At 39.2% G+C, this 23,847-nt stretch overlaps 2 protein-coding genes and 1 pseudogene across 3 annotated transcripts in view; all 3 read right to left on the bottom strand.

Moving 5' to 3' along the window:
* Window positions 1–895, bottom strand: part of GFM1 (G elongation factor, mitochondrial 1) — a 43,659-nt gene extending 42,764 nt beyond the window's left edge. Inside the window, exon 1 of the mRNA XM_014537972.1 lies at window positions 848–895. Coding sequence (XP_014393458.1) covers window positions 848–895 — 48 coding nt within the window. The remainder of the gene's footprint in view (window positions 1–847) is intronic.
* A 7,078-nt stretch (window positions 896–7,973) lies between these two features.
* Window positions 7,974–23,847, bottom strand: part of MLF1 (myeloid leukemia factor 1) — a 25,629-nt gene continuing 9,755 nt past the window's right edge. Inside the window, exons 3-8 of one of the 2 annotated variants that reach the window (XM_005864119.2) lie at window positions 21,931–21,972; window positions 17,349–17,432; window positions 16,114–16,242; window positions 12,111–12,270; window positions 9,573–9,711; window positions 7,974–8,592 (exon numbers count right to left, since the gene is read on the bottom strand). In XM_005864119.2, the coding sequence (XP_005864181.1) occupies window positions 8,487–8,592; window positions 9,573–9,711; window positions 12,111–12,270; window positions 16,114–16,242; window positions 17,349–17,432; window positions 21,931–21,972 (660 nt within the window). In that variant the 3' untranslated portion in view covers window positions 7,974–8,486. The remainder of the gene's footprint in view (window positions 8,593–9,572; window positions 9,712–12,110; window positions 12,271–16,113; window positions 16,243–17,348; window positions 17,433–21,930; window positions 21,973–23,847) is intronic. The other variant, XM_005864120.2, reaches the window with a different exon arrangement.
* Window positions 14,149–15,660, bottom strand: LOC102242044 (annotated as a pseudogene).

Below are 23,847 nucleotides of genomic sequence, written 5' to 3'. Positions count from 1 at the left end.
CAGCCTCATGGCAAACACAGAGCAAGTACGAAGGTCCCGCGGCTCCGGGTCCGCTCCGCAACCCGCACCGCAGCCCGAGCGTTCAAAGTCACGCCAGCGACCAGGGCCCGGGGAGCACTTCCGGGGCGAAGGACGCGACGGGGCACCGAAGGGAAAGAGGGAGGAGCTTCCGGTCGTCAGAGCAGAGCAGCGCCCTCCGCTGTCCGGGCGCCCTCTGCCGGCTCGGAAGAGAAAGTGCAATCGCTTTGAGGCTCTAATCAAGCTTTTGCATATTCCCAGAAAGATGCAAGCCTTTAAACGTGAAAGTATTCCCCACATAGCAATGTGGAGAAGTGTTTATTACAGAATTTAAGTGAAAAAGGTGCAAACTTTTAATCTATGCTATAACAAATATAAAAAATAATTATCTGAAGAACATGACCTGAAGAGAACAAGGAAAGATAAGAACTATCCATTATTTGTGCATTTTCTCATTTGGAGATGTTCCATCATTGTTTGTTGTTAATTAGACGTTATATGTCCAGTCCAAGGAACACAGTATCCTGGATGATTCCGCTTGAATCTCTTAGCGGCATCTCAAACTTAGCGTCCAAAACGGAGCTCCTGATCTTCCTCCCAAGCCCTTCCGCAGTCTTCATTGTATAAATGGAAACTCCGTTGAGTTGCCCATATCACAAACGTTCGTCACTTTGACACCCCTCTTTGACACCTTAATCTGTCAACATATGCTATAGGCACTGCCTTCAAAAATAGATCCGAAGCTGCCCCTTCTCCCCAGCTCTCCAGCACTGCCACCTCCACAGGAAAACTGCAGCAGATAGCTGCGTATTCTCAACACAGTGACTACGCCAGGTCCTGTCGTTCCCTGCTGCAGACCCTCCATCCAGGAATTCATCGTGGCTGTTATCTGTACTTTTGTGTAGATTTGAAATTTTTCATAAAGTGAAATGGCATCCCCTCCCTGTCAGAGGAAGCACCCAGGGCCCTGCTTGAGCAGCTAAGCCAATGCAGCTCTACTCCCCTTGCCCGGTTGCTCCAGCCACATTGGCCTCTTCGCTCACCCTCACGGGACCAGAGTCCTCAATCCTCCCCAGGCAGCAGCGTGCCTCTTCCCCTTACTTTCTTCGGTTCAAAGAGCCTCTAGCAGTGAGCTGCTCCCTGACCAACTCTTCTAAACAGCAAGTTCCTCCCTTTCCATTTCTCAGGCTGCTTCATTTGCCTGCAGAGCACTTCTTAGATATATCCAGGTATTTTACATACTTGTTCATTGTCTGACTGCCGATGGGAATATCAGTTCCATAAGGACAGTGATTGGGTTTTGTTCATTGCTGTAACCCTGTATGTACTAGATGTTCAATAAGTATTTGTTAAAATGAATGAATGAATAAGATCAATAGAAATAAATTACAAAGACAAAAAAATCAGACTCACTGATGAATTTTGAATCTTTTTGCATATCATCTATGTATTAATTTACAATAAAGGATTTGTAAGTTGCTTTGATAAATTCATTAAAATTGAATACATCTTTAAATAAACTTTTTCATTTATAGACTTTAAAAAATGTAGTCTTTATAAGCTTTTATATGTATTTGGCTAAAATATATGTTAAAATATATAATCATGTAAATGGTAATACAATTAAGGTTTTTACTTTAATTTTAAGATAATTATATCTTATCTAATAATAGACAAACATGTAAATTGACTGTCCTGCTGCTATGCTCACCAGCCAATCAGGAGAGTATGCAAATGAACCCAACAAAGATGGTGGCTAATTTGCATACACAGGCGCAGAGCGAAGACTGAAGGCTCCGGCCGGAGCAGCAAAGGCTGAAGGCTGAAGAGGCTTCGCTTCTCCGCTGTGGCCGGAGCAAAGGCCTGGGTCCCGGGTGCTGGAGGAAAACCGGTGCCGGCAGCCAGGGGAAGGAAGGCCCGTTGCACAAATCTCTTCGTGCAATGGGCACTGCCTTCAAAAATAGATCCGAAGCTGCCCCTTCTCCCCAGCTCTCCAGCACTGCCACCTCCACAGGAAAACTGCAGCAGATAGCTGCGTATTCTCAACACAGTGACTATGCCAGGTCCTGTCGTTCCCTGCTGCAGACCCTCCATCCAGGAATTCATCGTGGCTGTTATCTGTACTTTTGTGTAGATTTGAAATTTTTCATAAAGTGAAATGGCATCCCCTCCCTGTCAGAGGAAGCACCCAGGGCCCTGCTTGAGCAGCTAAGCCAATGCAGCTCTACTCCCCTTGCCGGGTTGCTCCGGCCACATTGGCCTCTTCGCTCACCCTCACCGGACCAGAGTCCTCGGTCCTCCCCAGGCAGCAGCGTGCCTCTTCCCCTTACTTTCTTCGGTTCAAAGAGCCTCTAGCAGTGAGCTGCTCCCTGACCAACTCTTCTAAACAGCAAGTTCCTCCCTTTCCATTTCTCAGGCTGCTTCATTTGCCTGCAGAGCACTTCTTAGATATATCCAGGTATTTTACATACTTGTTCATTGTCTGACTGCCGATGGGAATATCAGTTCCATAAGGACAGTGATTGGGTTTTGTTCATTGCTGTAACCCTGTATGTACTAGATGTTCAATAAGTATTTGTTAAAATGAATGAATGAATAAGATCAATAGAAATAAATTACAAAGACAAAAAAATCAGACTCACTGATGAATTTTGAATCTTTTTGCATATCATCTATGTATTAATTTACAATAAAGGATTTGTAAGTTGCTTTGATAAATTCATTAAAATTGAATACATCTTTAAATAAACTTTTTCATTTATAGACTTTAAAAAATGTAGTCTTTATAAGCTTTTATATGTATTTGGCTAAAATATATGTTAAAATATATAATCATGTAAATGGTAATACAATTAAGGTTTTTACTTTAATTTTAAGATAATTATATCTTATCTAATAATAGACAAACATGTAAATTGACTGTCCTGCTGCTATGCTCACCAGCCAATCAGGAGAGTATGCAAATGAACCCAACAAAGATGGTGGCTAATTTGCATACACAGGCGCAGAGCGAAGACTGAAGGCTCCGGCCGGAGCAGCAAAGGCTGAAGGCTGAAGAGGCTTCGCTTCTCCGCTGTGGCCGGAGCAAAGGCCTGGGTCCCGGGTGCTGGAGGAAAACCGGTGCCGGCAGCCAGGGGAAGGAAGGCCCGTTGCACAAATCTCTTCGTGCAATGGGCCTCTAGTATGTATATAAAAGGCTAATATGTTAAATGTCCGACCATCCAACTGGTTGCTATGACACTCACTAACCACCAGGGGGCAGATGCTCAACGCAGGAGCTGCCATGATGCGCACTGGCCATTTACAGACAAACGGCACCACAGACCGGGCGCCCACAAAGCAACACTCAGCTTCCTCCAAGTGCGACACAGGCCCTGCCACCACCCCAGAGTGACAGCCCACCAAGTTGCAGTGGATGCTGCTGAGACCCCATGGCGCAAAATGCGGCCCACAGCCCAGCCCAGCCCAGCCAAGCAACGGTCACTGTGGGCATTGGGTAATGATGTCACATAGCAACACCCAGCTTCCTCTCCCTAGCGACTATCCTTCTTGGAGTTTCTTCAGCCCAGGAACACAACTTGCTTAATAGCCAGGTGCAAACATTGTACACTTTAGCCAAATGTCTGTGAAGCGTTTTCCCATGCCTCATCTCATTTGATCTGCACAGAAGTCCTGGAGTAGGTAGATAGGAGACTCGGTGGAATCCTCTTTTCTTTTCATTAGCTGGAAAACGGAGATTTAGAAAGTTTAGAAACTTAACCCAACTGAAAAGAAGAAATGGTGGACCTTGAAAATGACTTCAGGTTTTCTCACTGCACAGAATATAGTCAAACACTGCTGCAGTTAAATATTTACCCTTTGTTCTCCCTGCGTGATCTACAATAATAATCTGCTTTGAGTTGATAGTTACTGCTGTGTTGCTGACAATTACCTGAAAGAGAAGTTGGGGTGCTTCACTGGGCTGGAAAAAGTTTAGCTAAATCAGAAAGCAGGTCTAATTAAGCAAGTTTATTCTATATCTATAAAAGGCTAAGATAACCCGCATGTGCGCAATACATATAAAGCTCTTGCTGGCGCCAATCGCATGTGTGTGTTTTGATCTGTTATTGTCAATTGTGAATTTGGTTGATACTTGTGTTATAAAGGGTGAATAGCAATATTAAAATAGATCTTCTAATTAATTTCCTTTCAATGTGCACGAATTCGTGTACTGGGCCACTAGTGTTAAATAAAAGTGTATCTATTACCACTTTAACAAAATTTCCTTCAGTAAAAACTCATACTCATTATCTTGTGTGTATATATATAATTTTCCTGTAATTAAACCAAGTATATTCTTTTTTAAAAAAATATATTTTATTGATTTTTTACAGAGAAGAAGGGAGAGGGACAGAGAGCCAGAAACATCAATGAGAGAGATCGATCAGCTGCCTCCTGCACGCCCCTCAGTGGGGATGTGCCCGCAACCAAGGTACATGCCCTTGACCGGAATCGAACCTGGGACCCCCGAGTCCGCAGGCCGATGTTCTATCCACTGAGCCAAACCGGTTCGGCATCCAAGTATATTCTTAATTATTTTATTAATACCACTTGTAGCCAAAGTAATCAACTTTGTTTTGTTTACATAGAAAACTGCAAGATAGAAAACCAAGCACTATTTAGCTCAATTTTTATGAGTACACATAATTGCCTCTGTTAAGTTTTAAAGTGGTATGTATGTGTGTATATATATGTATACATATACATATATACATATACATATATATACATATATAATCCAAACTATTTGAACATTGTGTTAATTCAGTCATTTTATAATGTATAAAAATAAAGATAAATTGAAACTAGCCAATGGGAAGGGTAGCGGTCGTACGCTAATTACCATGTTTCTCTTTTATTAGTGTAGATAAAAATAAAGATAAATTGAAACTCTCTTTAGTAGCCAAAACTTTGTATCACTTTTACTTAGAAATCGTCCAAATATCTAAAGATCAATTTAACATTTCTAAAGTTTTGAAAAGTTAAATGAGTATTTGAAAAACTAAAGTTCTAGCAAACATTTAGCTAGAGCCATCTGTACACTGTTAGAAGATAAACTGAGGCATAGCGAGAAGCTTGAGCAAAATCGGTTCCAATAGGGCAGCGTCACTCTGGAAGTGTTTCGGAGCGCTCCATCAGCTAGGGGGAAGGACTTAAAAGAGGAGGCTGAAGCAGAGCGAGGAGGTTCGGTGATTGGCTATAGCTTAAGCAGTTGTCTGATTGGGGAAAGCCTAACTGTGTTTAGGTTTCAATTTCTTAACCTTGAGGGCATTGCAGGCTCAGGTTTTGCTTTGCTCCCAGGGGCTACTAAGGCATTAAAACCGCCTCAAACGAATGGACTCCTTGTTTAATTAATTTAATAATACAAACAGGAAAGTATCCCTGTAAAAGGCGCATTGCCTTCCCTATTCAAGAAGAGAGGAGTTTAAATATAAGCCCTATCGTTAAAAAGCCCGGAAAATAAAAATGGGTGGCCTTCTATATAAATAACATGGTTTCTTTAGACAAATAACACCAAGGCTCTCCTCTTTGGGGTCTTGTCTTCTCAGGTGCCTCTCAAGTGAAAGTCTTCATCATGTCACAGTTCCCCAAAGTGGTTACTGCAGCTCCTTGCTAAAGGTATGCCAGAGGCAGTGCAAGTCTGTTAGCTGACAAGCCATGAAAAATGGCCTGATGTGCAATCAAATGTAAAGTATTCTGACGTCTGTCTCAGGCTGGTCACTGACCTGAGCATCATGTGGTTAGATGGCAACAGGGGTGGACAGAAGGATTCTCCCAAAGCAAACTTCTCATACAAAGGAAGACTCAGGTAAGTTTTCATGGACAAATAATATGAAATGGTGGGAAAACAGAGGATAAATGTGTTTATAGCCAAATTCACCAGAGGACACAAACGTCTCCTCAGAACCTCCAAACCCCAGCATGACATTAGGGCCAAAGAGATCATCAGAAGGCAGTTTACTGCAAAACCTATGTAATCAGGGTCAGAGGGGCCTTAAAAGGTCTCAGATATGTACATAGCTACCAAACTGAAGGTCCTATTCATTGCAGGAAGGGTCTACGTTGAGCCTTAGTAGAATCTCCACAAATGGTCCCAGCCTCATCAGCCTAAGACCACTATTCTAGTTCATCCAGCTGCTGAAACAAAAAGACCATAGACTGGTTGGCTTATAAACAATAGAAATTTCATGTAGGTCTGGAGGCTGGGAAGCCCAATGCAAGGACAGAAGATTCGGTTTCTGGTGAGAAAATACTCCCTCATTCAAAGGCAGTCAACATCACTCTGTGTTCACATGGAAGTAAGGGCAAGGAAGCTCTCTGGGTCTCCTATAAAGTCACTCATTCTATTCATGAGGGCCCCACCCCCATGACCTAATCACACCCAACAGCCCCATCTCCAATGACCATCACAATGCCGCTTGCAGGCACCATCTGACTCCAGTGTGCTCCAGCACTGCCCCGTGACAGTAACGGACGATGGAGTCGAGAAGGTAAGGAAAGCTTATCCCTGAGACTGCCAGCACCAGGGAGACCTCCAAAGTGGCTAGGAGCCTAACTATGCAACTTGGCCTTATTACCAAGGCCACACTCACCAATTGTTCATATCCTTACAACCCCCTAAGACCCAGGGTTCCAGAAAGATCAATGTTGTCCGTTAAGAAAAAATCATATGTGAGCTACAGGCTACAGAGAGCCTTCTTTTTTATACTGGTTGACGTCAGCATTATGGTAAAAATAAATTCTGAAAAACCTCATTTTCAGCATCATGTGAACATAAAGATTTGTCTAGTGGCCCCTTAGGAAGTACTCTGGGATAAGAAATAGGTATATTTAATTTCGTTTTTTCTTAATTTCCATGATAAATTAGGAGGAAAAAAGTGTCCATGAATTATCTAATGCCTATATGATGCACAGAAGTTATACTGTTTTAAGAACAATTATTTATAAAGTGTTTTCATATTTGAATATAGTGATTCCAGTTATCAGTATAATGATTTAGGCAAAAGGAGAATAATGACAGTACCTACTCTTGAGATTTTGCTCTAACAAGTGAATTTATGCAAAAGTGTTCTTTAAAATTTATGCCTTTTGATAACTACTAAATATGTTATATTATGTTATTAGTACACTAAAGTATATGGAAAAGAAAAATTTTACCATCTTTAACTAATACATGCTAAATCACTTTCCATTATAAAAATTAATTGATACATATGCATCTTATCTTAGTGACTCATTAAAGGCATGAAACAACAACTAGTAAAATTAACAGGATATGATATAGAAAACTACAAGAGTATAAGCACAATCATGTAATTCTACTTCCCAAGTTAAAAAAGGAAGACAGTGGATTTTTTTGTCCTATTTTTCCCCTTGAAACAACAAAGACTTAAGAGATAAGATTTTATATTCTAATAGAGTTCAAACCTAACTTTTATAAAAATGAATTAATGCTTTAATTCTAGAATAAAAATGCTAGAGATGATTTTTTAAATGGTATAATTAAAAAGGGACCAATTGACTTAGTAAGTCAAACACACACATCACCTATCTAAGAAATTTTGAGACAATCAATCACTCAGGTTTGCAGAATACCAAATGCATTTTTCTAAATGTCACAGAAAGGCTGAGCAGAGTTTCTCCAAGGACACTCCAACTTCAGAATGTTAACCGTGGAGACAGATTAAGTGTTTGTAGGAAAGGAGAGTAGAAATACGCTATCTTAAGACGATACACAGAAAGGTCAGTGTAAAGTCTGATAAATGTTAAGAATGCAATATAGAACGAAAAATATACTGTATAAAGACACTACAAGAAGAAAACTCATGTATATTAGCAGTTTAAAATACTTTGAAAATGAACTATTTGATTGCTCTTTATTTTATCAAAATGATAACAAATTTATCACAAGCCAGTACTAATATAGTTCTGCTTTATTTTTAAAAAATCTTTAAGCTAGCTGGCTACATAACACATTGTAAAATTTGAAGTAAATGATTTTAACCTCATTAACATGACCCTCAAGTAGTGTTAAATGAAAATTGAGACAATTTTTTAAACATTTAACTTTCTTAAAACTAATTATATAGAACTAGCGCCACATTCAATCTTGTATAAAAGAATACACAGCCAACAGGAAAATAACCGGGAAAGCAAAATCAGCACGCGAGCTTTGAAAATTAGTATGTTTTAAAGTGAAGAGTTTGATTAAATATTTAACAACTTTTCGACATTGCTGAAAATCAAAGTTTTATTTCTAAAGTAGGGACAACACAATGCTTGGCCTTCCACGAACATTGAGATATCAGAAGAAAGTTGCTAAGTACAGTACTGATTTAACAACAGGAGATTGGTCTTATGTGTATTACCCAGCACCATTACTTTCTCTGTAAAACAACCTAAACTGAACACATCAAATGCAAGGCTGTTTATTTTTTGTTGTTTTTCACAGGTGATCCTTTGATGTTGAGTTTGTCCACGAAAACATTTGATCTTCTTCCACGTTCAATGCCTGGATATTGACGAGATTTCTCCCTGAGAAATATACATATAAAAATTAATACTATTTTTTTAAATGGTCAACGGTTTACAAATCAATACAAACATGTTAAAAAAGCACTGTGATTTAAGCAAGGTTTTATCTTAACAATTTCTCAATAGCTTTGAAAAACATGTCATTTCCCTTGACATTTAAGAAAGCCGCCGCTGCTTTCCTGAGATAGATTTAACTATGCCTGGTTTAACCATGCTGCCCAACATGGCAGCCACTAGAAATGTCATTTATATTTTAATAAAATTCAGTTCCTCAGTTGCACCAGCCACTGAGGATGTGTGATTCCATAGCTACATGTGACTAGTGGCTACATTTTTGGACAGTACAGATATAGAACATTTTCATCACTGCGGAAAATCACTTCAGAAGGTCCTATCACATGGTTCTAGTTTACAGAAAATGCCCGATAGGACCATAAATTATAGGTCATTTATAAAGAACATGCTTTCTTTCACTGGGACCTGGATTTCATAGTCACTCTTACCACTGTTAGGCTTTTATCAATAAACTTTTCAAAGTGAGACAAATACTATCTAAAATTAATATGGGAGATTTCCTACAGAAAATATTAGTGCTCTAAACTCTAAACAGGTATTTTAAAAATAAAAGATGCTAGCACATGAAATTCTGCACAAGGCTTCTGACATACATTAAAATCTGTTTCACATGAATAATTATGTTATAGCACGTTCCTTATAGGAGGATATAGCCCTTATCTTCTGAAGCATAATTTGCTAGTGAGTTACTAACCATGTAATCCTGAAATATTATTGTTTTTTAGGTATAAAATTAAACTGGTGTGGAATACTCAGATATAATGTAAATGACATCTTTCACAAAAACTGTTGATGAAAACAACTTGGATGTTAATGAGAACTTCTTGATAACAGAGATAAAATTAGGTAACTTTTTTCCTAACTATTCTTTGAACACCACAATTTATTTTAGAAATAACTCTTACCTTCTTTTAAGTTCTCGCGCTCCTGAATTCTCATGCCCAACTCTTCGCATCCTGGTGTTTTCCAGATTGCACCACTGTCTCCCTTGTTTGTACTTTAAAATCTCATTTTGCCACTCATCATCAAAAGCATGAGCATCACCTACATTAAATATCGAAACAAAGGAGTAAGATTAAGGTATCAGTCGGTGAGTAAATGTCTTGCTCCTTACAAACTTCATTCTAATCTAGCCCGATGTTTCCATCAATCTAACCTCAAGATAGAGGCAGGAAACTGCTTCAAATACAAAGGCTTTTGGCTCAGGGTGATATTTCCTTTTCTGTTTGTTCCTCTCCTATTCCTATTGATAATTTTGTCATTGATGATCTGCTTTTTCACACACCTGCCTGGATATCACATCATTCTACCCAATGGACCCCTTGACCCAATTATACCGACATTCAGTCTTTCTTCCTGGGTCTTCCTGTAATGATCGTCCTTTTTCTCTGTAGTTGGGCACTCCTCCTGTGGCTAGCACTCCTATGACCCTCACCATCTTCCTATGTAATTTGGCCTCACAAGCTTCTGTTGTCCATTTCCTAAGACAGGTCACTCATTTTGACTGTCAACTTATGTTGTTATGAAGTAGGAAACCTCACTGCCATAATAACAACAGATAGATGGCAATACTGGTTCTTTCAGACTGCCTTTACAATAATGCATTCCTTCACTAAATCTTTCTTTAGTATATTAATTATATTTCAACTAGAGGCCCGGTGCATGAAAATTCATGCACTGGAGGGGAGGGGCCCTCAGCCCGTCCGGCTCCCTCTCACAGTCCGGGAGCCCTCAGGGGCGGGAGGCGACCCAGTTATCAGGGGAAGGCGACGCCCCCATCACACCTCTGCTGCTGCCACTGTCGGCAGTGCAAGCCTCAGCTGGCCCTGGTTACCTGAGTCTCGGGCAGCCCTGGGCGGCTGGGGGGCTGAGGGGACTGGGAGACTCTGGAGGCAGGTGTGTGGCAAGGCTGGATGCCTGCTGCCCCAGGGGGGCTGAGAGGACTGGGCGCTACCATCTTGTGGCTGTGGGCACCACCATATTTGAGGGTGTGGCAGTCAATTAGCATATTCCCTCCCTATTGGCTATGGGCACCGCCATCTTTGAGGGCGTGGCAGTCAATTAGTATATTCCCTCCTTATTGGCTGTGGGTGCCGCCATATTTGAGGGGGGGGCAGTCAATTAGCATATTCCCTCCTTATTAGCTGTGGACGCCACCATCTTTGCAGTGGTGTGAGGGTCAATTAGTATATTCCCTCTTTATTAGATAGGATATGACAAAATTATAAAGGTTAAAAGTAAAGAAAGGTTAAGATGTTGTGGCTTCCATTTCATTGCATAAGAATAAGTTTATCAAACTCCAACCTTAAGAGAAATTCTCTTTCTAAAATTATATAATAATTCAAACCCTTTATGGTATTAAAATATTTTTGTTCAGGATACTTTCTGAAAATAGGAGATGAATATAACTTTAAAACTACAACCAGAGCCCTGACTGGTCTGGCTCAGTGGATAGAGCGTCGGCCTGTGGACTGAAAGGTCCCAGGTTCGATTCCGGTCAAGGGCATGTACCTTGGTTGCAGGCACATCCCCAGTAGGAGGTGTGCAGGAGGCAGCTGATCGATGTTTCTCTCTCATCGATGTTTCTAACTCTCTATCTCTCTCCCTTCCTCTCTGTAAAAAAATCAATAAAATATATTTAAAAAAACAAACAAAAAAAAAAACTACAACCAGAAGAATTAGGATATGGGAAAGACAAATTCACTTAAAAATGAATGTAAAATCTAGAAAATAAAAAAAAATTATTTGATACATACATGATATGTTATATATTACATTATATCTATTTCTAACAATACCAAAAATTAAAATCTTATTGATATAAAAGCCTAAATATCCAAAAATACCAAATCATTCAAATAAATTATGGCTTATTCATGATGAAACTTTTAGGTAACCATTTAAAATGTTTTGGAAAATATCATAGGTGACTGTTCACAATTATAATGGAGAATTAAAATAAGCACTATATAAATTATATAAACACTAAAATATTAACTTTGAAAAAAGTATATATGTTGATATATACATAACATTATTAGGAATAAATACACTAAAACATTAATAGTAGTTATTTTGGGTTGAAATTATAGATAATTTTCCTCTTTATACTTTTTACATTTTTCAAATGTACTTCTTTGAAAATCAGAACTCATTTCGCCTACTGAATCTACTAAATAACAATTCAAAATATTCCATTTCCCAAATAGAATATAGTACCACATAAAATGGTACTCAGCATTACCAAAATTACTATAAAAACAGATCTACTATGAAATTATGAAACCACAACGTATTACTTTGATAAGGTATTTCCTACACATTCATAAACTACCTCTAAACGACTTCTTATGAAATGTTTCTACAAAAAATATTCAAGTTCCACCAGTGCAGGTGCTATTTTAACGTTACTAGGAAGAATGCTATTTTCTGGAAACACTTACTTTCATTCATATTGATGAACTCCTGGTTGACCTCTTCATCTCCAGTCTTGTTGTTCTTTGATTTTTTGATAACATGAGCTCGGTCATGGAGATGATGACCAACAGCCATTTTTTCTAGTCCACTTTCAGAATCTCTCAATGCTTTCCTAGTTTCCTTTATCTGTAAAAGTAAAGGAAATAAAAATGAGCTATTATTTAAATACTAGAGACCTAGTGCACAAAATTCGTGCATGGGTAGGGTCCCTAGGCCTGGCTGGCAATCAAGGCTGATCAGGTTCCCCACCTCCCTGGCTTCTCCTTCCCTCGCTGCCTGCACGCCGCCATGGCATGGTTCCCCCCGCCTCCACGCCTCCTCCTTCCCTCGCCACCCACGTGCTGCCACCACACGGTTTCCCCTGCCTCCCCGCCTCCTCCTTCTCTCACTCCCTCAGCGCTCTGCCGCCACCACTGGTCCCCTGCCATGTTCTGTGCCGATCCCTGGTGGAAAGTGCACATCATAGCGAGCAATCAAACTACCGTTCTCCTGGTCGAACTCCCGAGGGGACACTTCGCATATTAGCCTTTTATATATATAGATACATAGAATGGTTCTAATTCTAAACTCCTCAGGCCCTGTTTACTACAGAGATTAGACCATCAATCTACTGTTCTAAAAACAATGGGCACTCAGTTCCACTACCAACTTGCAGTAAAATTATGGTAATAATTCTCTGATATTTCCTGAACTGCGTGAAATTAAAATGTCTAGGACAAATAGGACCAATACAAATTTTTTCAAAATTGTATTCAAATGTTAAAACAAAGAATAACTTAATTTTAGAAAACTTAGTGCCTTTGACACTGCCCTTGACAATGTAATAGTAATACATGCTAGCATTCCTATAAATAAGGGCAGCTAATTATTCAGCAGTCATGTTGATGAGACTGAATCTCATGACTCCTACCTATGAATTCTATGGGTTATTAGACTATCTATGATAGCCAAAGCTATTAACATGGTTCTCTAAGGGACATCTACATTTATATTCTGTTTATGTTTATGATGCATGTAATTTACAGCAAGTTAAAATTAAAATGTCAGAGGTGAATTAGCTGCACTATTGCAAAAGCATCATTAAAAGATATAACTAATATGTAAGAACTAAAGAAATTAACCACTCACACCCATTAGATAGGCAAACCTAACTCTTTTACTATAATTACTAACAAAGAAATGGAGAAATGTGAACTCTTATACCAGAGTTTGTGGAAGCTGACTGTTTCAATCACTGTGTGATAGTAACTTGGTAATTTCTAATGAAAAGTGATACATACCTCCTACACCCAGCCAATGCCATTCCTAGATCTTTTGCACAAGGAGATTTTTGTAAATATGAATAAATGAAAAATTAGAAATACTCAAATGTTTATCAGTAGAAAAACAGATTTAAAAACTGCTATTTAATCATATTTGGGATACTATTAAGAAGATAAAGAAACCAGAGCTACATACATATCAACTTGAATAAATCTGAGGCATATTATTGAGCAAAGTCAAGTTGCAGAGGACACATGCAAAATGACACCATTTACATAAAGTTTAGAAACTTGAAAATAATTCATTATATTATTTATGAAGCATATATAAGTAACAAAATTATAAATACATGCATGAGAATGATAAATTCCAGATATAGGAAAATGGTGCTCTTTGGGGGAGGGAGAAAAGGAAAAGGGGCCAAGGAGGCAGGAAGGCATTGGAAGCTTTAACTGCATCTGCAAAGTTTTTTGCTTAAAAAGAAAACAAAACAAGAGACAACTTAAATAGAGAAAAATGCTGTGATTTAAGACATATGAATATTAATAATATTCTTTTTTTACATATTCAGCATTTTTATTTAAATTTTTAACAATTTACATATCTCTCCACCCTTTCTTTTAAGTTAGTGTGACAATTTCCATAATAAACTACTAAAAGAGAAGCTTTGGTCAAAAATGGAATGAAATAGCAAAAACCAAAACCAAAAAAACAAACAAAAAACCAACATACAAACAAAACTCAATCACTGCTGCTTTTAAAAATCCAACACTTTCACCAATGATATTCAAACAGAACCACACAAACAACATTTGCGCGATATGTGTCTTCAGAGTTTCCTTGCGGCTGGCTCTCCTCACCATCATGCACACGGTGGAGCTGCCGTGGGGCAGTCTGTCAGTCTGTCAGTCTGTCGTGCTGGATCTGGGAGGCTCACTCAGCTTCACATTATCCCGAGGCCCCGGATGGAAAACTCTAAGGTCTTGAAATCCCAAATTGTCATGGCTCCATCGATGCCAGTAGTGCAAAATTTGTGACAGTCTTGCTTGTCCACCTCATAAATACTAGATACTTGAGTGATGCTATTCTGGTGCAGAGTCTCCGAGGCTGTATTGCGGTCCTAGGTTGCGGCCCTCTTGCTCATGTTGCAGAAGCGTTCCATGGCAGACATGTTGCGCTGGATGCTCTGTTTTGGAATGTCTAGCTGGGAGGTAAAAGTCAAGCAGCCGCGGTCATCATAGCTAAAGAGCATTGGGCAGCAGTCATGGCGGGCGGCTACAACACTATTCTCCGAGGCAAATGACACACTCAGGAGGGACAGGAACTCTGTTTTCAGGCTTGAGACCTGCACTCTTTTTGAGGCATCGGCAACAGACACGGTGCTGTCGTGGCTGACCCAGGCCAGTTGACTCCCACTGGCGGAGAAGCTGACACCATGCACCCAGCCACCAGTACCACAGCCACCAGTACCACTGCCACCAGTACCACCGCCACCAAACTCTGACATCAGCTGACCAAAAGGCATCTTCCACCAGTATCACTGCCACCAGTACCACCGCCACCAGTACCACTGCCACCAGTACCACCGCCACCAGTACCACCGCCACCAAACTCTGACATCAGCTGACCAAAAGGCATCTTGCTGCCCCAGGGTGTACTGGCTGGTTTTCCATCTCCTTCTTTAATGTATGCAGAAAACACCCTGCATTTGAAATCACATGATCCTGAAGCCAGCAAAACATTGTTGGGATGCCAGTCCAAGCTGAGGACCGTGGAGCGAATTGGCTTTTTATAATGTTCTTGCTTACCCACTGGTCATTTTCAGACTCAAAGTAACAAACAGAAATGAGTCTTGCTCCACTTCCCACAGCAAATTTGTTCTCTAGTGGGGACCACTTGACAAAAGTGGCTGCACGGTTAATTCTCAGGATCACCAGGGTTGGCTTCCAGACACCATCTTTCTGACTCCAGACACAGGCATTGCGGTCTGCCCCGCAAGTGATGACGCGGTCGCTCTTGGGAGTCCAGTCGATACCTGTGATGTGTCCGTTGTGCTCCTTGAGTTCGTGAGCTTTCACCCACTGGCTCCCGTTCTTTTTATAGATGTGGGCTTCATGATTATTGGGGCTAAGGGCAATCTGGGTACGATCCCTGTTCCAGGCATGACAGGTGATTGGCTCTAGTAAAAATTGATGCAGGGACATTATTCTCAGTGGTTTCAAAGGATAGAAAGCTGGGGTCGAGGCAGTCCGGACCGGCTTGGAGCGGAGAATTCGCGGACTCTGGTCAGTCGACGCGAACAGGCTCCGGCGGGCGCTGGCAGAGGACCCTATATTATTCTTTATATCCTTTCTGTATACTTGAAATATTCCATGAGTTAAAAAATTCATTTACTTCAAATATAAGTTAAAAGTAGACATTTGTTTCATGAGACAAAGATTTCTTTTTTTTATTTCTTTGACAAAGATTTCTTTTAGTGTCTATGTATCTGTCAACATGTAAAGTTGATAAACATCAACAGATATTCACATAAATAAAGGTTGGGTGGGGAGACAAAAAATGCTTTATTGTTTTTCATAGTGGCAGGGGTCTTCTCTCCTCCACATCCCCCCCACAGAACCAGGTCAAGTTTGAATAATTAACCTTTGATAGAGCCAATCATTCCACAACTCTATAAAGCTCTAACACTGCTTAGAAAATACTTACTCCGCCTGGAGCCCGACGGGTTTGAGTTGAGGCCTGGAAAATCCTTGGCGGTTCATCTCCTACTTTGGAATAAGTCATAACTGAGGAAGAAGTAAACGAATGTCCATTTGGATCCATTGAAAGGTTACCCTACAAATATAAATGGTAAATTCAGAAAGTTTAGTCAAATATGCAGAACTAATGTCAGAGAACTCAAATAAGTAATAACACAACCAGAAGTTCTACTAAGGATACTATGCTATCGGTATGGTATATCCAAATGGCACTACCAGGAAGGTCCTAACTTCCTTCCTTTTTAGCCACCAATTCCCACCTCCTAGTGAGAAATACAAGCGCGTCACTCAAAGATCCTTAAGTCTTTGGGATCAAAGACCTATGGCTTAGACTTAAATATAGATGCTGTGATACTTTTAGTCAGTGGTTGACGCTTATGTGCTAGTTTGCCAAGGTTGAGCCAATTAACCATACACCAAGAGTTTTATACCTCCTGTGGGTACCAGATTGCTAATTACTAAAATCATTCTGAAATGATCCTTAGATTTCAAATTAGAAGATTAAAATAACATGGGCCTTCTTCAGATTGAATCAAGTTATTGTTTTGATGTGAATATTGAGTAGAAAAGTAAGAATGGTAGGACTAGTATTTGGATGACATGGATCTAATTCAGTGTCTAAACATCATTCCAAAATTTTCAGAATTTTTTAAACACTAAAACTTAATTACTTAGATGATACAATTGCTTTTAAGTAGACAAGTTATAAAATAATTTAAAAATCTAAATTCTTTTAAAATGTTCATTTACAATAGTGACCTTCAGCAGAACAAATGCTTTTGAGGTTGAATTTTTTTAATTTTGAAAGTTAATTCATGCTATTTTTCTCAAACTTGTTGGTTGTGGAATCAATTTTGTGGGTTGTGACCAGGATTTTTTAAAATCTGAAATAAAATAGAATATATCAGCACATATTGTAAATAGTATGATCATTTTCTTAAACTTTTTCCAGGTATATTTTTTTTAGCACACAAGTATTGTGTACTGTATCATGACATAGGACATATATATATATATTTTTGGTGAAAGTGTCATTTTATCATATCACTATCAAAGGCAGATGCTATGAATAAGATATATTTTTAACTACTGTGTATCATGGTTTAAAAGATTTTGAAAGCCACTATAATATCGGGTACCAATAACTGAAAATAATGTTCTCATCAATGTTTTAGTACTTACAAAGTTTCTTTGTAATTCCTGCATACTGTTTCGCATATTTAACATCATTCGGTCCATTGCCTGAAAAGGGCTGACATCTGTATGCTACAGGATATTAGGAAGTATGTTATTAACTATAAGTATAACAGGATGGAAACAAATCACCCATTCCAAAACAGCTGAAACTTTTTTTCTCAATTTATGCAGTGGGATCTCATGCAGTAATTGACCAAGCAAAGATAATTTAAAGACTATACAATGAAAATGATTTGTCAAAGAATATAATTAAAGCATACACAGAAATCCCAAATAGCCAACATATAAATGATTAGGGAGCCATAACACTATAAATACATGCATACATACATGTATGTACACACACACAAACACACAGATACAGAGGGTGGGGCAATAGTAGGTTTATAGTTGTGAGTATGCAAAACACAGAGTTCATTCTTGTATTATTATTTATTAACTAGAGGCCCGGTGCATGGATTGGTGCACCAGTGGAGTCCCTCAGCCTGGCCTGTGCCCTCTTGCAATCCGGGACCCCTTGGGGGATGTCGGAGAGCCAGTTTCGGTCTAATCCCCGCAGGCCAAGCTGAGGGACCCCACTGGTATATGAATCCGTGCACCGGGCCTCTAGTATGCATATAAGACCTTTGGTTAATCTCTTCCCACCCTCTCCATGTCTGTTCCATGTTTCCATATCTGTAGTTTCCGCTCCTGCGTTGAGCATCTGCCCCCTGGTGGTCAGTGTGCATCATAGCTACTGGCCAGTTGGCTGGCCGGCCAACCGGTCGCTTAGGCTTTTATATATATATAGATTATTGTATTATTTTCCATATGAACAACTGTAAACCTACTTTTGCCCCACCCTGTATGTGCAAGAACATATAAATATATACACAGTATCATTCGTCAACTTTCTTAAAACATATTTAGCTAATATATAAACACTGATGTATTCTGGGCTGGGACAGGTCTAGCATAGACTAGTCTTCAAATCTTTCCTTCGTCCCTCTCTTAATACCCCACCACGAAAATAAATAAAACTTGGGCATAAGATACCTGTGTCACCCCCACCAGGACCACAGGGCTGACAGAAGTTGAGCCGGCCCTTCTTTTCATCATTGTGGGGTCCAGGTGATAGAGGTTCGCTCACTCTACTAATTTGCCGCCTACCACTGAAGGCTCAGAGGGCACACCCTTGACGCCTGACGCATGCTCCATTAGGAGGAGAGCTGAGAATTCCTCTAGAACACTGGTCCTCAACCAAGAGAGACTGACTCCAGGGGGGTTATCCAGGAAAATACTCAGTTTTGTTTGTCAAGACTGAGGAGGCTGTATGACTGGCATATAGTGCGTAGAGGCCAGGAATACCACTAAACATCTTACAAAGCATAGGGCAGCCCCCAGCCTGGAGAGCATTGTGCTACACTAAATAAAGCCAGTCAGAGAAAGATAAGTATCACATGATCTCACTCATATGTGGAATCTAATGAACAACATAAACCGATGAACAAAAAACAGACCCAGAGACATAGAAGCATCGAACAGACTGAAAAACCTCAGAGGGAAGGCAGGGGAGCGTGGGTGGGTGGGAAGAGATCAACCAATGAACTCATATGTATATATGCATAACCCATGGACACAGACAATAGGGTGGTGAAGGCCTGGGTCGAGGGGCAGGGCAGGGTGAGAGAGGTCAATGAGGGAAAAAGGGGACCTATGTAATACTTTCAACGATAAGGAGTAAAAAACACACTGACTTTATAATTATTAAAACACAAAGTGTCAGCAGCGTCACATCTGAAAAACTGCTCTAGAAAAATCTATAATAATTTTAGGTTTTATCACTGGAATATTCACCAGAAATTAAAAAGTAAAGCACACATTCTAATGTGCCACCCAATGCACTGTCTACTACTATTAAACAGAGAGAAAGTTTGGTTCAAGTCACTCAAGCAGGAGGAGTCTTTCGAGTCCTGTTAGGCACTGTGATTCATGCTAACATTTCAGTCCTGCTGGAGGTCCTTTTGCTGTGTGCCAAGCTAGGACTCACCAAAAAATTATCATAGGCCTATTTATGGTTTTGCCTGCTGCTGGGTTTTTATTGCTAGTAAAAAAAAAATGGATGGGAAAACCATATTCCCATAATTTTGTTCATATTTAGAACACGCACTTAACACAGTCCAGAACACAAATGCACATTGAGGAGCTACTGATACATCCTTGGGCTGCAATATAATTAATCTGCATTTCAGAGATTCAGGAAACATTCTAAATAACCAGGCTGCAGGAGAGACACAATTCTTAAAGAGCTGAAAGGGAGCTGGCCCAAGGAAGAGGAGGAGAAGAGGGAGAAGGAAGAAAAGAAGATCGGATGTTTGGGTATATTCTGCCCTATGCTCAATTCACTGTCAAATCAGCCATCAAGAGATGTATTTGTACCTTCTCTGGGTGGCCCAGCACCTTGGAGTGACAAAAGTCGGAGTACAAAGTACAGCTGAGAGTCCAGTGGGCTCGCAAGGCCTTCAGGAACTTTGTACACATGCTCTCCTCTCTGCCCAGAACGCTTTCCCCTGACTCAGCATAGGTACTTTCTGCCCAGCATTCGAGTGCCACCTTCTTAGAAAGGCCCCTTATCTAAACTAATCTCTGCTCACCTCCCTCACTGTATCATTCCCCTGCGTCATCTCCTTCAGAGTACTTGGGAGTACTTGGACGACCTGAAATCGTGCAGTTGTTTCCCACTCGATAAAAAGAACCTCTGAGAAGGCAGGGCTGTCTTATTCACTACTATAATCCCAATACTTTAGAAACACTTCCTGGCATATAGGAAGGCTCAATAAATATTTGCTGAATGAATAAACAAATTCTCTGTAGCTCAGCTCAAACCCCTATATCCAACTATTTACGAGATGGGTAAATCTACCCAGGCAACCCACAAATGCCTCAAATACAAAAGGCCCCAAAGTGAAATGATCCTTTTGGCCATTCCTGCCCTCTTATCTACAGCATATCAATGCTCTGTTTCTTATCTCAGTGGAATTCTCTTTCTCTACTGCTCTCGTAACCCTATCAATCACCAAGTTCTATCCATTCACCTCTTTAATTCTCTCAATGAGATTATTTCTCATGATCAGCACAGCCATCACCCAAGTAGCAGTGATCCTGAATACTACTCACACTTTAACAGCCTCATGACCGCCCTGCCTCCACTGCGGTCCTTTCTAATTTCTCCCTCCCCTTCATGCACAATGACTTGTTTAAGTGAGAACCTGACTATTACTATTTTGATGAAAATTGATCAACTGCTTCCTCTGCTCTTATGATAATGTCCACAGTCCTTACCAGGCTGAAAGAAGTCCTCGGTTACCTCTCCATCCTCCTCTACATCGACTCTTCAACTCATACTCTGGGGCCAAGTGATCCTAAATGTTCTTGCGCTCCTTAGCCTCCAGGTCTTTGCAGGTGCTGCTTCCTCTGTGTTGAGGACTCTTCTGCCCTCCCTGTCTTTCCTGGCTAACTCCTAATCCTTAAGGTTTGTGGAGTCTTCTCTGATTGACCTCTATCCCCCACCCCCAAAGGGTTACAGGCTTTTTCCTATCTGTGCTCCCACAGCATGTCAAACTCCCTATCATTTTACTGATAACTCTGTTATAAATGCTTCTTTTCTTTGTCCCACTGAAAACTCTGATCAGGAAGGTTAAACTTTAAGGAGACAAATAGTTGTAGTCGGGCACAAGAGAATTAAAAAAAACTTTTTCATGAGAGTGTAGATGCATCCACAGGAAATGTTCCAAAGTCATGCTATTCTCTGCTACTCCTCAGACTGCCTTCCAATGTGTTAGAAAGTAGCATTACAGAAAATAGGACACGAGCCCAAAGAAACAAGGTGGGAGAAAAGCTGGGTGCAGCGCAGGCACATCTGGACGTGGGGAAGACAAAGCAGCACAAGCTGCCAGTAGAGACAGAGAGAAAGCAACCGATCTGAGCTTTGCCGAACGTGCTTGTCCACCTAAGGCAGTGATGGCGAACCTTTTGAGCTCGGCTTGTCAGCATTTTGAAAAACCCTAACTTAACTCTGGTGCCGTGTCACATATAGAAATTTTTTGATATTTGCAACCATAGTAAAACAAAGACTTATATTTTTGATATTTATTTTATATATTTAAATGCCATTTAACAAAGAAAACTCAACCAAAAAAATGAGTTCGCGTGTCACCTCTGACACGTGTGTCATAGGTTCACCATCACTGACCTAAGGGCTGGTGTTGTTCACCTGCTGGAAAGTCATCATAAGCACGTCTCCAACTTGTAATCCCTTTCGGAAATCAAGTGAACGCTCATTCATCTATTAAAATGTACTTTTTATTTTTGAGGATTGATTTTATATATGTGGATAGGACTTACTTCAGAAAACACATGCTAACACACTCTAAAATAAACTTAATACATGAAACAGGTTTTCAGTACAAATACTAAAAAGCCACTACTATAAAAGTAAAGCTGCATGCCAATTCAATTTGCTTGAGTTAATGAAAAATAAATATGTTAGGAAATAGTGCTAAAATGGTTTGTGTCTCATGATACGAACCATACCACCAAAACTGCCAAAAGGCACAAGAGAATTCACTGCCTAGAAAAAAATCCAATTAATTTGGTTATGATATTTATTATATGATAATCCCGGGAAAAGAAAGAAATGCACTATATACTCACCTAGTTCAGTGCTAGTAAAATTATGGAACCTTTTAATCAAACAGAACTCAGCATATATTTTTAAAATTCCCTGCTTATTATTCATTGTACAGCCTGACAGGAGCCTGGCAGGCAAATAGGAGACACCATATATCACTTTTAAATATGACTACTCTAGTATTTATTAAAGGCAGTTAAAAAGTATTTGCTATGGCTTAATACTCACATATCTCAAAGGAAAAGCAAATTCACACCAAAATTAATTAAAACATAATGTACAATGATTAAGATTATATCATCTTTCCTTTGCTCAGCTATTCCATATTTTTAAAAGATCAGTTAATCTTGCCTGTAACTGATTAAAAGTAAAAATCTATCTACATTAATAACATCTCAAAAGATTAGTAGAGATATTGGACAAAAATTTTAATAAATACCTCCTAAGAACTAATTTATGAAATAAAAAATACAGACTTCAGAAAGGATCACACACATAGATGTAAAAGTATTTAAGGTCTTCAATAGGAAAAATAATGTTGTGTAATAGATGGAATAATAAAAATTTATAGTTCAAAAATTATATTCCTCAATAGGTAAAGATGAAAAAAAACTTTAGACACATGTATACAAATAAAAAACTTTCATTACTTGAGAGTTTCAAATGTTGAAAATAAATTTTGAATTTCTGGGTAAAAATTTTATATATATATATAAAATTCAGTGATAATTTTTTTCCTGTGTAACTTATGTTGAAAAATAGAAAAAACTGTGTTTACATTAAAAATTGTATATCAAATGATATATACTTATTACTGTATATCTACAACAGTAATCTCCAAAGTGTCTTGGATGCACCAATAAAATTCTTCTTATTTCTTGTCACTGAAAGAAAAATAATACCTCTTTTTATTTCTTTTTATTGATTCTGGTACCAACACTCAATCTAAATGTCAGATGCTCACATGTCACATCTTGAATGATAAATTGCCTAATTAAATACATTTAAAGATTAAATTATCTAATTTTAAATAAAATTAATCTTCTCAAAATGGACAACTGGCTTAAAAATAGCCCCATAAAGAAATCATGAACTGAAGAAAATGCTAACAACACAAACCCAAGGAAATGGCATAGCTGATGCTTCTCCGACTTTTGTAGGAATCTCTGTTTTCCCTCATAATATGGCTGGTGAAGATGACAAATGTCAAGAAATGGCCCCCCAAAAGAAGAAAAACAAGTTCAAGGTGTCTATTTAAAAACATCAGCATAACGGCTTACTGCTCCACCAAAACACTCATTTTGAAACATAACTTCACAAAAAGAGAGAAACTTTGTATTAATAGGTCAGTTAGCATGCTCAAAAAGCCTATTGTTGTTTTGGCTGTGTTCTTTCAAACTTAGCACTACTCTCTTTCATTGTCTGCAGTCAATTTCTAATTTTTGTTTTAAGCACAAGTACCCAGGAAAGAAAGATTAGGTTCCATTTCCAGTGAATGACCAGCAGCTTACAGCTGATGTGGCCAGGCAGCCTCAGTAAGAACTTTATAGCTGAATTACAAACAGATCTACGTAGTATACTTACTTACAAGGGAATAAAATTGTCACTTCTTGCTTCTTTCACAAAAGCTATGAGTTGCTCATTTAGGACATAAATACAAAGCACTATATAAAGCTCTATTCTTTCCTTGCTCTGGTTATAGCAGATATACAAAATATTTCAATGGTCATGTGAAAGATAAAATTTTAGAAAGTCACATTTGATTTTTCTGCCCTCTTTGATAATTTATCCTTTGATTTTAATATTAGACTTTTA

This window comes from Myotis brandtii, unplaced genomic scaffold (genome assembly GCF_000412655.1).
Source record: "Myotis brandtii unplaced genomic scaffold, ASM41265v1 scaffold186, whole genome shotgun sequence".
NCBI classification, from domain to species: Eukaryota; Metazoa; Chordata; class Mammalia; order Chiroptera; family Vespertilionidae; genus Myotis; species Myotis brandtii.
This window is presented reverse-complemented; position numbering and strand designations above follow the sequence as displayed.